This window comes from Schistocerca americana, chromosome 2, assembly GCF_021461395.2.
Source record: "Schistocerca americana isolate TAMUIC-IGC-003095 chromosome 2, iqSchAmer2.1, whole genome shotgun sequence".
In the NCBI taxonomy this organism is placed as follows: Eukaryota; Metazoa; Arthropoda; class Insecta; order Orthoptera; family Acrididae; genus Schistocerca; species Schistocerca americana.
Window position 1 is genome coordinate 1,014,414,862 of NC_060120.1, and position 17,320 is coordinate 1,014,432,181.

General features: G+C 39.5%; 1 protein-coding gene across 1 annotated transcript in view; it reads right to left on the reverse strand.

The window, feature by feature from the left end:
* The window catches only part of LOC124596364 (allergen Cr-PI-like), a 127,058-nt gene that overhangs the window by 82,522 nt on the left and 27,216 nt on the right, over positions 1 to 17,320 (reverse strand). The window contains exon 5 of the mRNA XM_047135471.1: positions 5,839 to 6,149. Within this exon, the coding sequence (XP_046991427.1) occupies positions 5,839 to 6,149 (311 nt within the window). The remainder of the gene's footprint in view (positions 1 to 5,838; positions 6,150 to 17,320) is intronic.

A 17,320-nucleotide genomic window follows, 5' to 3' on the forward strand; every position in this document is an offset into this window, starting at 1 on the left:
TCACACGTTCCATGTTTGACGAAGGCTCAGACACGTCGACTGGTCCACTAAATCCCCCGATATTAACCTCACACAAAATTTCTGGGACTGTTTGGAAGAGAGAGCGTAATGGAGCAGTAAACATTTCACCAATTTGGCAACTGCACAGGATCCAAAGAACGATCGTTTACCTCAGTCTGTTGCATAACTCTAGAACATGATTTATGATAAAGAATTGTGATGTTTTTAGAGAATGAAAATCTTTTCTATAAAAATCAAAATAGATTTGCGAACAGAGATCTTGGGAAACTCAGCTCGCTGTTGTCCTCCATGAGATCCATAGCGCTGAAGACAACAGCACTCAGATTGATACTGTATTCCTTGGTTTCAGGAATGCATTTGGCATCGCCCCTCACTGCTGTCTAGTGAAAAAAATACTAGAGTACCGCGTATCGCACCAGATTTGATTCTGAATTCAGGGCTTCCTTGCAGACAGAACTCAACACGTCGCTCTTAGCGGAACAAAATCGACAGATGTAAAGGTAACTTCCGGAGTAACCTAAGTGAGTGTGATAGCATCGTTACCATTTTCAGCGTACATAAATTATCTGGTAAACAGTGTCGGAAGTTCTTTAAGACTGTTCGCAGATGATTCGGTTGTCTACAAGAAAGTACAACGCCACAAGACAGTATCGACTTGCCGAATGACCAGCAGAGGATGGATGAATGGTGCAGATACTGGTAGCTGACCCTGAACATAAATAAATTTAACATAGTGTGCAGACATATGAAAGAAATACACTACTGTACAACTACACCATTGATAATTATGCTGGAAACAGTATCTAGCAATAACTAACTAGACAGAGTGACTTTAAGTGGAATGACCACATAAAGCAGATAGTAAGAAAAGAAGATGCCAGACTGACATTTATAGGAAAATCCTATGGAAACGCAATTCATCCATCGAATAGATGGCTTGCAACCACTTGATCAACCGATTCTTGAGATTGTTCATCAGTCTGGGATCCTTTCCAGGTTGGAGTCATGGAAGACATATCCAACGAAGAGCGATGCTTTTCGTCATGGGATCGTTTAGTCGGCGCCAGAGCTGCTCGATAAACTCCAGTGACAGACGACAAAAGAGAGGCGTTGTGCATCACGCAGAGATTTGGTACTAAAATTTGGATTCAGTAGTTTCGGGAAGAATCAAGTAATACAGGGTGTTACAAAAAGGTACAGCCAAACTTTCAGGAAACATTCCTCACACACAAATAAAGAAAAGATGTTATGTGGACATGTGTCCAGAAACGCTTAATTTCCATGTTAGAGCTCATTTTAGTTTCGTCAGTATGTTCTTCCACTTACGCTCAATGGAGCAAGTTATCATGATTTCATACAGGATACTCTACCTGTACTGCTAGAACATGTGCCTTTACAAGTACGACACAACATGTGGTTCATGCACGATGGAGCTCCTGCGCATATCAGTAGAAGTGTTCGTACGCTTCTCAACAACAGATTAGGTGACCGATGGATTGGTAGAGGCGGACCAATTCCATGGCCTCCACGCTCTCCTGACCTCAACCCTCGTGACTTTCATTTATGGGGGCATTTGAAAGCTCTTGTCTACGCAACCCCGGTACCAAATATAGAGACTCATCGTGCTCGTATTGTGGACGGCTGTGATACAATACGCCATTCTCCAGGGCTGCATCAGCGCATCAGGGATTCCATGCGACGGAGGGTGGATGCATGTATCCTCGCCAACGGAGGACATTTCCTGTAACAAAGTGTTTGAAGTCACGCTGGTACGTTCTGTTGCTGTGTGTTTCCATTCCATAATTAATGTAATTTCAAGAGAAGTAATAAAATGAGCTCTAACATGGAAAGTAAGCGTTTCCGGACACATGTCCACATAACATATTTTCTTTGTGTGTGAGGAATGTTTCCTGAAAGTTTGGCCGTACCTTTTTGTAACACCCTGTATATTTCTTCCTCCCACACACATCTCGCGAAATGACAAAGATGAAACAATTTTAGAAATTAGCGCTGATACAGAGGAATATCGACAATCATTATACCTTTGTAACGGTGGGATGGAAAAGTTAAATATCAGGGATTATAGACTTGCATGATTTTCATGTAGGGATAGCATGGAAAAAGGACGAGTTGCCAAATATGTAAAAGTTGGACACAAAGTCAAAAGTATTGACACAGGTAGATCTTATATTTATCAGATCCTAGAAGCATGTTCTTGTGCGATTGTATTGCAGAATATTTGTCTGATAATTGAAACAGTCTACAGATCCCCTCTAGGAAACTTTCAGCTATTTCTGGGAAATCTAGTTGCATTATTGAGCTGCTTGTCAGAAAGCAGAAAAGTTAATAGTTAGTGGAGATTTCAATGCGGATTTCTTAAAAGATATAGACATGGAAAACGAGCTACACTATTATTTGAGCGTTTCAAACTAATTTCAGTAGTCAGTTTTCCAACTTGTGAACTTGTGTTTAGCAATATAGTAGTACACTGATTCACAACATTTTTATAGACAGTGCTCAGACTGAAACAATTAATGTTTACCCAAATGCTAACTGAGTATCTGATCACCATGCACAATTAATGGAGATAAACAGTATGCATCTTAGAAGGCGGGCGCAAATTCATACAAAGCAGTGAGGCTTGTTAGTGAGACAGCATACAGTGTTTCAAGAGTAAGCTCAATGGGGTTGTGTGGGATGAGATATATGTAGAAAGAGCTGCTGATGTCAAACACAATTTGTTTCATGGTAAATTTCTGTCAATGTTTTAAAGTTGCTTTCCTAAAAAGTCATCGAAAAGATCCATAAAAGACATAAAAAAACAATAGGTAAATGGTGGATAACTAAAGGAATTAAAATCTCATGTAAGAAAAGAAGGGAAAATCTTTGCAAAGTTAGAGTAAGTCAACATCTGACTTTTGTTGCATAATACAAAAATACTATAATATTGTAAGCAAAGTCACTAAAATGTCCAGAATTTGGAGATAGGACAGCCACTCAGTATAGTACAATATTCCATAACAATTAAACTTAATGACATTGTTGTGGCTGGTAAAGCACAAGCTGCAAGTACTTTTAAACATCACTTTCTAAACATAGCAGCAAACACAGGATTAAATAGTTCAACTGAAGAAACAAGAGACTGTACTGAAAACGTCATTCCACAAAACATTAAGGAACTAGAAGCAGCGTCAACATTATTCAATGAAATTAATAAAGATATAAAAATTCTAAAAAATAAAAGCTCTTATTTCGTTGATGGAATTTCTATCACAATTATGAGAACTAGTAGCAACTGAATAAGTAATGTCCTTGCTGATATATGTAATGCATCACTGGTACATGGAATTTTTACAGACAGGTTAAAAGATTCTATTAGTAAACGACTTCATAAGAAAAGTGACAAGAAGACTTAAACAATTATAGTGCAATTTCCGTGCTTACATATTTTTCCAAAATATTCGAAAAAGTAATGAAGTCAAGAATAGTCACACTCTTAAGTGGGAACAAATTTCTTAGCATATCACAGTTTGGATTCCAAAAAGGTTGCATACCTGAGAATTGTATTTACACATTCACTCATCAGACAGTACAAACCTTAAATAGTAATACATCGCCAGTTCGTATTTTTTGTGATGTCTCCAAGGTCTTTGATTGTGTAGATCATGATAGAAAAACTCAGGTTTTATGGAACTGATGACTTTTCACAGTGCTGGTTTGAATCACACTTGACCAAAGAATGCATAGGTTGTGTTGAATAATTCAGACATTGCTGGAAAGGCAGAAAATTTTAGTGACTGGGGCACCATTACCAAGGGAGTCCCACAGGGCTCAATATTGGGTCCACTCCTATTCCTTGTATAAGTGAATGGTCTTCCATTTAACATTCAACAAGCCCAATTTGTAATTTTTGCAGTTGTTATTGGCGATGTAATAAATTTCATTAGAGGGGAAGCAATGGATGAGTTAGTAAATGATATTTTCCAAAGAATTATTAAGTGGTTCCCTGGAAATGGTATCTCCCTAAGTTTTGAAGAAGCACACTTTATTCAGCTCTGTGTAACAAATAGTGGCATACCAGCAAGTTATGTAGCACGTGAGCAGGAGTCAGTAACTAGGATACAATGTTCCAAATCTTTGAGTGTACATATTAACGAAAACTGTAACAGAAATATGAATATTAATGAGATTCTCAAACCGTTAAGTTCATCCTATCTTGCTCTTCATATAATTGCTAATCTTGGAAACAAATGTATCAGGCTCCTGACATATTTGCATATTTCCACTCAATAATACAGAATATTTTTCTGGGTGACTTATCACTCGAAAGAAAGTTTTCATTGCACAAAAGCTAGCAGCAAGAATAATGTGTTCGCGTCATGTAGGTACCTCTTCTAGGAGCTACGATTTTAACTTTGCCGTCAAAATACATATTTCGCTTAGATGCATCAAAATTTCAGAAGAGTGATGTCAATACCTACTACTAGAGTGAAAAATGACCTCTTCTTCGTCTTTATCGTCGCCTTGTCCCACGTCACGTAGGGTCGGCGTTGCTCTTCTGGATACTTCTCCTCCATAGTACTCTATCCATTGCCTCTTCCTTCTTCCATCCTTCTTATCACACATCACTCCACTCATTTTCCTCCAGTTCTTCCAACCGCAATTTATTCGGTGTTGTATCTCGTCCTCCGTCCCTCTGTATGAATGACCCCAGGTATTTAAATTTGCAGACCGATTTCAGCTCATCATCCTGGATCTTGCAAGACCTCATCTGCACATCGTTCAGTGCTAAATATTCTGACTTTGTCCTGCTAATTTTCATCCCTCTTTCTTCTAGTGCCTTCCTCCAATCCTCCAGCTTTTCCTCAAGTCTGTCGATACCCTGCTCACAAAGAACAACATCATCCGCAAACATCATATTCCACAGCGCTTCCTTCTTCACATCTTTCACCATCACATCCATAATCAGGTCAAAGAGGCAGGGACTAAGCGCATACCCTTGATGCAACCCCAATTTCACTGGAAACTCCTTTGTCATGCCTGCACTACTTCTCACCTGTGTCATTGCTCCTCTGTACATTTCCTTCACTAACCTCACACACTTCTCTGGCACGCACTGCTCTCTCATTCTTCTCCATATTTCGTTCCTTGGGACTCATATGCTTTCTCCAAATCAATGAAAGCCATATGTAGATCGTCTTGTAGCTCCCTGTATCTCTCCACTATCTGCCTTAAAGCATGTATTGCATCAGTTGTTCCTCTTCCAGGCCTGAACCCAAACTGTTCTTCACACACCACAGTCTCCTTGCGTAATTTTGCTTCTATAACTCTTTCCCATATTTTCATTGTGTGTGCCATCAATTTAATACCTCTATAGTTACTGCAGTCCCGCACATTACCATTCCCCTTAAATATTGGGATCAGTACGTTAGTTCTCCACTCGTCTGGCATCTCCTCCTGTCGCCAAATCTTCTCCATTAAATCCCAAAGGAGCTCAGCTCCCTTTTTACCGAGGGGATCTGGTTTGGGCCAACTGCCTTCCCATTTTTCATCTTTTCAACTGACCTCTATTACCTACCTAATATTAATGGTGTCAATGACTGAGTTCAACATTCACCAACAAAAATTTTTGATCAGTTACTCAATAACATAAAATGTCTGACAGATAGATAAGCAAGTTGTAAATGTAATTTAAAAGCATTTCTCCTGTACAATTCCTTGTATACCATTGACGAATTTCTACTTAATAAGTGGTGGCCAATAAAGAAAAGTCTAGTTTTTAAGTGTAGTTGCACGAGTATGACGCGGTGTGCTTACCGAGACCGGCTCCCACAGTTCGACTGGCCTGACGGGCAGCAAGTGATGGGACAGCCTCTCCAGGTCGTAGCGCGCCAGCAGGTTACGCAGCAGGAAGTAGTAGAGGTCTCCACGCATCCGAAGCACGGGCCACGGGCACTCGGTGGCGTTCACCCAGGGCACGATATACTGCAGGCCCATGAACGCCATGTACGACGCCAGCCCCACGTCCTCGCGGAAGTAGGACAGCCGCGCCTCGGGGTTGCGAGACGCGCGCGACCCCGTGTAGTTGGCCCTGATCACGTACGGGTGGTCCTCTTGAGCGCAGAGTCCTGTGGCAACCGAGAGAAGTCAGGTGTTGGCAGTAGAGAATACTAGCGCTGCGTTGGAACATGACTTGAACTTTCCGCACAGAGTACGTCACAGTTCGGGCAATCTCGGGTTCTGTTGCATCTTTTGATCGGCCTGCGATCTAGTGACTTCGTAAGTAGGCTGTTTAGGTTTTCATGTTGGTAACACCACGAAGTGCTCTATATGAAAATCGCTGACTGCGCTGTGTGCAGTCTGTGGCTGGTTGGACTCATTGTTCAAATATTCGCTTGTGTAGTGTTGAGCAGTTGAATGTGAACAGCCCGTAGCGTTGGACAGCTGGAGGTGAGCCGCTAGCAGTGGTGGATGTGGGGAGAGAGATGCCAGAGTTTTGAGCTTTGAGATCGGACGATCTGGACGCGTGTCCGTCAGAAAAAGGAAATTTGTAAGACTGGATGTCATGAACATATATATATATATATATATATATATATATATATATATATATATATATATATATATATATATATATACGAGGGTTATTCCAAAAGTAAGGTCCGATCGGTCGCGAAATGGAAACGACTATGAAAATCCGATAAAGCTTTGCACAGATGTGTTGGGTAGTGTCTCTAGTATAACCCCAGTTAGCATCACGTCGCTCTTCTCATTTCTGAGCTCGCAGTGAGTGCGTAAAGATGTCTAGAAAATAGTGTCTGCCGCCAAGTACGAGGGCCTGGTGAGAAATTTCGCCTGAAGCTATGCAGCCAACATTACATAACTGTCGTGCTGTTTCGTCTTCACGACAATTCTCAGCCGCATTCTGCAGGGGCAATGAAGATGCTCCTGCATCGTTTTCAAATGGAAATGTTAGATTACCCACAATACAGTCCGCAATTGTCTCCCCCTGAGTTTCATCTCTGGTCACATGAACCGCTGTCTTTGAAGACAACATTTTGACACAGACAACGAGGTGTAGGCCAGCGTGGAGAATTGGCGGAAAGCACTGGCGGCTGCCTTCTATGATGAGGCTATTGAAAAGTTGGTACAACGCTATGACAAAAGTCTAAGTCAGAACGGCGACTACGTAGAGAAGTAGCTGAAAGGTGTAGCTAATTGTTACAAGTAAAACATTTCTGATGTTCACTGTGGTTTCAATTTCGCAATCAATCGGACCTTACTTTTGGAATAACCCTCGTATAATGACTTTTGAACACTATTAAGGTAAATGCATTGTTTGTTCCCTATCAAAATCTTTCATTTGCTAACTACAACTATCAGTAGTTAGTGCCTTCAGTAGTTAGAATCTTTTATTTAGCTGGCAGTGTTGGCGCTCGCCGTATTGCAGTAGTTCGACTAAGGAAGATTTTTGTGAGGTAAGTGATTCATGAAAGGTATAGGTTATTGTCAGTCAGGGCCACTCTTTTGTAGGGATTATTGAAAGGCAGACTGCGTTGCCCTAAAAAATATGTGTTTCAGAATAGTGATGATCAGAATAAGTAAAGAGTTAACTGTGTGAGTACGTTCGTTTTTTGCTCAGGTGTTTGAAAATCAAATAACGTAGAAGTTTACCAGCACAGTCATTCTGAATTTCTGAAGGGGAAGTTTCATCTTCTGTAGGTACCATCACAACGACTTGTCTGAGTGTTTTAATGCAGTATTAATTGTAATAATGAAAATAACTATGAAAAGCTGACTAAAATAACCTTCCAGGGTGCAGGTAATGTGGTACAACGGCAACTAATAAATAAATAAAAGATTGCAATAATGGCTCCCTCATATTCTTGAGCTTTCGGTCGTCCCGCAATCTAATGACGTCTATTGCTACAATCTCCAAGAGGGATCTTGGCACTCATTCTCGGGATAAAAATATCAGGCACTTTATTATGATGTATTTCGTTTGTTCAACATTTAATTCTTGTTTGATTCATCTGAATTTTGACGTCTTGTTTTCAAACTTATTAAAATCTGGTAACTTTTTTACCTGTTACTCTAATATGTCAACAACCATTAAATCACTTATTTGCAGTCTATTTGGAACATCGTAACCATCTCTCATAAACAAAGATATTATTGTATTGGGTTCAGTCAAGTAATATTTTTTGGAGGACCACATTTTCGTCTTTGTCACCTTTACTCAAAAACCAGCATAAGTGTTCGTATATACGTACGTACCGGTACTGTGTGAAAACTCGTACTGTAAATTCGTTCAAAGACAGTAGGAGTTTGTGCAGTGGTAGGATCTAATGCCAATTCCTCCAGTGTTGCATGAAACTGTATAATTTTAAACAGGGCCATAGCTTATTGTTGTTGCTAGTTAGTTATTTCTCGCGCATCCCTGTCCCTTGCACTCGCAGTTCGTGAATCAACTGTCACGTGGTTGTTCGGACATGATCGATACTGTATCGAACGCTGTGGTGTATCAAGAAATATCGAGTATCGTTTGCCCAGCCCTAGTGAATACTATCGAACCATCAGTTTAATGAACCATGACTGCAGTAGGCTAAAATGAATTATTTAAAGAAGAATGGAAGAAAACTGGTAGAAGCTGACGTCAGGGCAGATCAGTTTGGGTTCCGAATAGATTTAGGAACACGCGGGCAAATGCTAAACCCTCTGAGTTATCTTAAGAATTTAGGTTAAAGCAAAGTGAAACGTACTTTTATAATACACAATAGAAAGGTACTAACAATGCTGATTCGACTAGAATCTTTGAAATTCTGAACCTATACAAAACTCCACCTGAATGGGTCCCGAAACCCCATTGTTACCGACCGATCGCCGAGCCGTCCTCAGGCGATAGGAATCACTGGTTGCGGATATGGAGGCGTAAGTGGTCAGCACACCTCTCTCCTGGCCGTTGGCAGTTTTTGTGACCGGAGACGCGACTTCTCAGTCAAGTAGCTCCTCAGCTGGCTTTATAAGGGCTGAGTTCACGCCACTTGCCTACACGTGCTAGCCAAGTCCGACAGCACTTAACTTCAGTGATCCGTCGAGAACTCACGTTTCAATTGCGGCAAGGCCGTTGGCAAATTCTGAAGCTAGCAAGGATAAAATGCAGTGGGGGAATGGTTATTTGGAGCTCCTAAAGAAACCATACTACATTACAGTAAGAATCGAAGGAGCTGAGCAGAATTCAGCAGTAGAGAAGGGAGTGAGAAAATGTTGTAGCGTCCCCATGATGTTATTCAATCTGCATAATGAACAAGAAGTGAAGGAAACCAAAGAAAAATTTGGAGAGAGAACTGAAGTTCAGAGAGAAGAAATAAACATTTTTAAGACTAGCTGATGACATTGTAATTCTCGCTCACACAGCACTAGACTTGGAGGAGCAGCTGAACTGAGTGTATAATGTCTTGAAAAGAGCTTATAAGATGAATTTCAGCAACAGAGGTAATGGAATGAAGTCATACTAAATCAGGCGACGCTAATGGAATTAGATTAGGAGCTGAGACAATAAAAGTAGTAGACGAGTTTCCCTATTTGGGCGGTAACATAACTGATGGTGACAGAAGTGGAGAGGATAGAAAATGCAGACTGGGAACAACAAGGAAATCATTTCTGAAAGAGAGAAGTTTCGTATCATCGAATGTTAGGAAAGCTTTTCTGGAGGTATTTTTCTGGAGTGTAGCATTGTATGGAAGTGAAATGTAAACGGTAAACGGTTGAGACAAGAAGAAATAGAAGCTTTTAAATTGTTGTGCTAGAGACGAATGGTGATTGGATAGGGAGAGCGAGTAACGAATGACGGAAGTATTGAATCGAATACTGGGTAAAATATTCTGGTACATCCTGACTAAAAATAGGTATCTGTTGATACGATACATCCTGAGGCATCAAGGAATCATCAGTTTGGTAATGGAGGGAAGTATCTGGGGTAAAAATTGCAGAAGAAGACCTAGACAGGAATACAGAAAGAAGTTTCAAAGGAGTATAGGTTGTGACAGCTATTCAGAGACGAAGAGAGTTGCACAGGATAGACTGGTGTGAGTCCAACACCAAACCAATGTTTTGGCTGAGGTCTGTAGCAACAACAGCAACAACAACAATGTGACCGACATCAAATGATTTATCAGTATTCAGCAGTAAAAACGACGGGAAAGCATGCAGACCATCCACCTGTTCTCCAAGATGACACTTCTGACATATTTTCAATTACAATTTGGCGTTTCCACAAACACTCATAAGACAGGAAACACGTACTGTAATGGTCACAGCATTATTTAATTTGCACCGTAATGGACACGGCACCGTTCAACACGACTTCCCCGGTGACGGTGCGTATCAAAACAATTCACCGAAATCGAAGGCACTCTTGTCCTCGCCTTAGTCAAGGTGGACGAATATGTTCGTCCACGGAAAATCACCGCGCGGAGTGGCCGCCCGGTTTGAGGCGCCATGTCACGGATTGCGCGGCCGCTCCCGCCGGAGGTTCAAGTCCTCTCTCGGGCATGGGTGTGTGTGTTGTTCTTAGCATGAGTTAAGTTTAAGTTAGTCTCAGTAGTATGTAGTCTAGGGACCGATGACCTCAACAGATTGGTCCCTTAGGAATGCACACACACACACACACACACACACACACACACACACACACACACATGGAAATTATTCGGCGATCGCTCTTTTCCTCTAAGACATCCCTTAGTGTATTGTGTTGCGCATGTTTAATTATTTTAATTGTTTCTACTTCTCCTAAACTGGACTGCAAACAGAAAGCAATAGTGCTACATTGGGCGCAACTGTACTGCCCGGGGCACACACTGATTTGACGCTACGGACATCCGACTGTCGACGATTCTGCCATAGAGTATTGTTGGATTCCTCCCGCCGCAGTTATACGTAGTTTGGGTGTGTGCTTTTCGAAATAATGTGATTAAGTCAATGATGTTGTATTAGCACAGTCACCAGTTACGGCGCAGCCTTAAGGAAAAACCATTGCATGCCCTAATATTCTACCAATGGAATCTTGTTCATGTCCTGGCTGATATTTATTATAACACTTCCAGTTAAGATATTTTTCTAGCTCATCATCTCCATAGCCTTAAGCGGATGTCATGAAAGGCAAGCCTAATATTTAAGGCACGGATATATTTTTGTATTTCTGTGTTTTAAATGTTGCAAAGTTAATTTGGATTTTCGGAATGGTTTTATTGTCATTGAGTTTATTATTGTTGAATGTAATTTACCATTTTCTCAGGGATACAGACTTCGATTTGTTTGATTGTTGAATTCTCAGTTTGAATAAAATAAGACTGACTGGTATGCATATTTTATAAAGTTTAACATCTAATTAATCAATTTTGAAATATTGTAAAATATATTGCACACAATTAGCCCTGTTATTCCATTCCTCTTCCTATCATTCTTTTATTCTCTTTTACATTACTAATAGTTTCACTTAACAAACTTCGTTTATTTTAACTAATTTGCATTTTCTATTTTCTTTATTTTCATCTGTAACTCATTATTATTGTTACTATAATTATAATACAATATATTATAACATAATATACCATACAATGGAGACTTCTTTAAAACAGCAGTTGCTTTCCATGGTGGTAGCACTTATCAGCAGGAAGTCAATAACTTCCAATAATTTGTAGAAAGAGTCATTAGGTAATATGCAATTCCTTTGGGTTATTTTTGAACAGTCAGTAACCTTAACTGCAATACCCAAGACAAGGTGGCATTTGCGTCTTTCGGACAAGAAAGTAATAAATAATTTTGAACAGAGAGAAGGATGGAGTGACTTTGTGGATCAATTTATGAAAGTATAGTTCCCATTTTAGTATGTTGCCGATTTGGAGGCCAAGACATTTTAGCATTGAATTTCAGGTAGTAAATCAATTCCTTTTCAAACACGTATCAGTATTATTTCTTTATAGTTGTATAGCATTACAGACATTATGTCGGGCTTTCCTTTTTCAAGGTTATATTCAATCACCTCTTGGCCAGCTGCTCTTTTGCTGTATAATATATTTTCATAAGAGAAAAAGGAACCTGAGTATGCTTCATAGAATATCCCCTACATCTGTAGGATGAACCAAAATTCACGCACTCGCACGCCTCAGCGCGATTCCTTTCGTGCCGACAGCACAAAAATGTCTGTAACAACAGTTCGTCCAGCGCGTATTTTATGTATAGAATGGACGCACAAGAGACGCTGTTATCGTTGCTGTTAACCGAAAATACACGCAGGACGAAATTTTGTTACATACTTTTTTGCACTGTTGGTATGTAAGGAATCGCACGGTGGCGTGCGAATTTGTTTCACCCTCTGTAATATGAGAGTATTATTAGTTGAGGACTTAACTAGTACATTGCCAGACACTTGTAGGGCCAGAGATTGTATACGCGTCACAGAAGATGAGCATGAAAGTCAAGAATACGAACAGAGGACTTAAAGGATCTAATAAGGAATTATGAGGAAGAATTTAAAATCTATTCCAGAACAATGAATATGAAAGTTTGAGAAGAAATAAACACATGATACGGGGGAACAGAAGAAAATAGACACATAATATACGAAATAAGGAGCGTAATACACAACCCCATTCATTCACATACTGGTCATGTATGACAGCTATCAAAACGAAGAACTGGACGATTCCACACCGTCTGTCATACAGAGTTCCCTCAACAAAGGAAAGAAAAGAGGCTTACATGTGGAGCAATGTAAGACACATGGAAAATTATGTATACAAACACTTTTGAAACCTTGGTAGAAATGATAAAAATGAAGAGATAAATGAATTCTTAAATTAAAAATATAATCTTGATGTGAAAATTGACTTATGGTAAGGCGATGGTGATGTGAAGACTGACTTTGGAAGAGGAAATGATGATGAGACTCTTGATTATGATCAAGATAGTTACGAGTGATGTAAGTGCATACCTATTTCTCAACAGCTCTGTGTGTGTCGATGAAACAAGTTCAGAGGCGTATGGGATGGATATAATGGTAGTCTGAATGGTAGAAGTCAAAGGCTAAACGAGTAGGGTGAATCTCAAGCACATAAAAGGAAATTTTAGGGTTTTGTGACGATGTGTCTGGATGAAAATATCGGAGACTTTTTTTTTTATTTTGCTCTAGGGATAGGGTTTGGTACCCTATTATTAGAAGATTTGTGCTTGTGTTGAAAAACATTTACTACAGAAATGAAGTATTTGTACATAAGCAATTTCGAATACTCACTTCTCTTTCATTTTCCGTCCCTACAAGAGGCTGAAAAAAAAAGAGGCTTATCGTTTTTGTCGTTATGCTGTGCAACGTAAATCTAGAAGTTTTGTACGCAATTAAGGCAATGTAGATGCAAGTATACGTATGATTAATGGCAGAATAAAACCCATTTTGCTGCACTGGTTTACATCAGTGTTAGTCAACCCGGTCTGTACCGCCCATTATTAGGCGTTCCAGCTTTTATGGTTGGCGGTAAGCAGTTGACATTTTAAGAACATTTTCAATAGGTTTTCAAAAAAGTTTGACACTGAGTACTGGGTAAGTAATTACTATTACATGGTTTCATTTGCTGTGACTCTGCTTTATAAATTTTTAAAGTAAAGTTGCTTCCCTATTTTATAAATCGCCATTACTGTGGAACCAGTAGGCGGTTGGAAAGTTTTCTGTTAACAGAGATACAAAAATGGGCAGTAGGTAAACGAGATTGACTACCTCTACTCATGTGCAAAGCAAATTAAAATAACATCCAACGTCTCTCGGCATCACAAATGAGGTCCCTTACTTTATCTCATTCGCAAAACTTTTAATTAATACTCATGAAGTTCTGTCTCTCACATTCGACATTATGTTATAATGGCGGTTGCAATAGGGCTAGTTATAGTGTAATTAATGAATGCTTGGATACCACTAAAAGTTTAGCAGCTTGTATATTGGTTCAAATGGCTCTGAGCACAATGGAACTTAACTTCTGTGGTCATCAGTCATGTGTCATGTTAGTAACGAAAACCCCATTAGATCAGTTGTAATTAACTTCTTTTCTAACGATTCTCGAACATTCTGATGTAAACACTATTCATTTTCAGTCATTCTGATACTAGGAAATTATCATACAGAACATTAACCTAAAATTCCTCTTTGGCATTTGTACTGTACGTCAGTTAATTTTAGGACTGAAATTCAACATGAAATGAAGATGTAATTAATGATTTTACAATAGGAACTGTTTTTGTAACTTCAGAAAGATATTTCCATACAAAAGTTAAAAGAACAACATTTAGAAATGTATTCAGGCTGAATCATCATTTATTGTGTTTAAAACAGTACTATCAGTTTGTTGTAAATCATTAACTTCTCTGTGCACAATAGGCCAAAGAACGTACATTGTTAAGATAAATTATGTACTGAGCGGTGCAAAGCACTTGGAGCCAGTCGTATTTTGCCCAATGTAATGACGCAGAGTCTGTACTAGTTGTTGTTTTGTCAATCATTTTGGTAGAAAACAGTTTAGTATTAATATCTTTGTAAATACTTACGAAAAATACATCTGTAGTTAAAATGATTAATGAGTTTGTTGAAAAATATTATTTTTAACATCCATGTTTTCATCACGTCCAAAATCCAGGCAAATTTATAATATGCAGTCCCTAATGGACATTATTGATGGATGAGATTCAGCAGGTTCAAAGCTAAGTATTCCCCTGAAAAAATTACGTCGCTTTCGTACTACAACGAATCTCTCGTAATGAGAAGTATTTTAGCCAGATATGCAGTTGGAGTAACATTAGACGATCCAAAAGATGATGAACGACGAAGCGCAATCATCTATATGTAGTCAACAGTTTTTCTTCTTTAAGGCCAGCAGCATAATATATGTCTGATAACGACTCGATTATTAGAACAGATGTACCAAACAGTTGCTTCTAATAAGAAATCTTTATTCACGACGGACTGTTTCGGCCTTTATTGCTAGTGTCATGTATCTGCGATTACGATTTCGTTGAGAACGCATATCAATGTGGATGTCATTTATACTGAAGTAGCTGTATTGTACTCACGTTTATATTGATGTGATGTCCATATTACGTTGTTAGTTAACTGTCTTATAACTGCAGAAACGATCAAAAATACATTCCAGATTAAGCACAGAATACCAAAACGTTTTGCAATGAACATTCTTGAACAATTAGAAATCTATATATACACGACAAAATATTGACAAGAAATATTAAACGAACATACAGAATTTAGACTCAAGTGCTACCTCAAATATTTTCTTGAACTTTTAGGAGGCGAAACTGGATAAACTGGAAGTAACATATGCAACAACAGAAGAGAGTCGTAACAGATTTTCGTTGTTAAAATAATATCCCTGTTCATCTGCAGAATGTTTGTAAACATATAGCGTCGTAAGAGTGGAACTGTTAAACTACTGTCACACCATAATTAACATTTCATTTTGAATATATTTACATCATTTACCACATTATTAAAAGAGTGACAGTTAACTAACGACGTAATATGGACGTCACATCACTACAGACGTGAGTACATTATAGCCAGTTTAAAATAAATCACCAAAATTGTAATCGCAAGTACTTGACAATAGGGATAAAGACCGAAACAGTATGAGGTGAGTAAAGATTACTTGTTACGAGGGTCACTCCAAAGGAAATGTACACTATTTTTTTTTAAATCCATATTTTATTCTACATGTTTGAAAGTTTTACAGTGTGTAGGTACATCCTTTAGGAACAATATTTTCAATTCTCCGCATAATTTGCATCCCTCTCAACTGCCTTACGCCATCTTGTAACCAGCGCCTGTATACCCGCACAGTAAAATTCTGAACCAACCTGTTGGATTCACTGTTTGGCAGCGTGCACAAGGGAGTCATCATCTTCAAACCTTCTTCCACGAAGAGAGTCTTTCAGTTTCCGAAATAGATGATAGTCACATGGAGCCAGGTCAGGACTGCACGGCGTATGTTTCAGAGTTATCCATCCGAGTTTTGTGATCGCTTCCATAGTTTTTTGACTGACATGTGGCCATGCATTGTCGTGCAACAGCAAAACATCCTGCTTTTGCCGATTTAGTCGAACACGACTCAGTCGAGCTTGATGTCTCTTCAGTGTCGTCACATACTCATCAGAATTTATGGTGGTTCCACTTGGCATACTGTCCACAAGCAACAATCCTTCGGAATAGAAAAACCGTAACCATAACTTTTCCAGCAGAAGGTGTGATTTTGAATTTTTTTTTCTTGGGTGAATTTGCACGCTGGGAGTCCATTGATTGCCTCTTCGTCTCTGGTGAAAAATGGTCACCTGTCACAATTCTTCCATGAAATTCATCTCCACCATTCTCGTACTGTTCGCTGCAAACCGTTTTTCTTGTTTCTTTGTGAGCCACTGTCAACATCCTGGGAAGCCACCTGGCACAAAACATTTTTAACGCCAACACTTTCGGTACTCTGCAAACACTTCCTTCCCCTATTCCAACGTAGCGTGAGAATTCGTTCACTGTGATGCGTCTGTGGGCAGTCACCATTTCGTTAACTCTGTGCTCATTGTCTGGAATGTGTGCAGTACGAGGCCTGCCGCTGCGAGGGCAGTCCTCAATATTGCCGTGCTCGCTTTCATCAAGTAACCTTCTTGCCCACCGACTAACTGTACTTCGATCGACAGCAGCATCTCCATACACCTTTTTCAACCTCTTGTGCACGTTTCCCAGTGTCTCGTTTTCACAGCACAGGAATTCTATGACAGCACGTTGCTCCTGACGAACGACAAGTGTAGCAGCCATCTTGAAGACATGCTGTGACGGCGCCACTCACGGGAACACGTTGAACTAAGTTTGAAAACAAGCGGGAAGGATGTATCTACACACTGAAAAACTTCCACACATGCTGAATGAAAACTGTATTTTTACAAAAAGAGTGTGCATTTCTTTTGGAGTGACCCTCGTATAAGCAGCTATTTTTTTGCACCTGTGCTAATAATCTCTACATGTAGGTTTAAATAAAGCTAGATGAAGAAGAAATAGGAATTAAAATAGATGGAATAAATGTAAACAACCTCAGGTACGCGGTTGATACGATCCTGTTGGCAGAAAGTGAAGAAGAATTGAGAACACTCTTACTGAAGGTGAAAGACGAAAGTGAAAAGGCCGGTCTTATGCTGAATGTGAAGAAAACGAAAATTATGGCAACTACACCTACCAATTCGTGGGATATAGCAG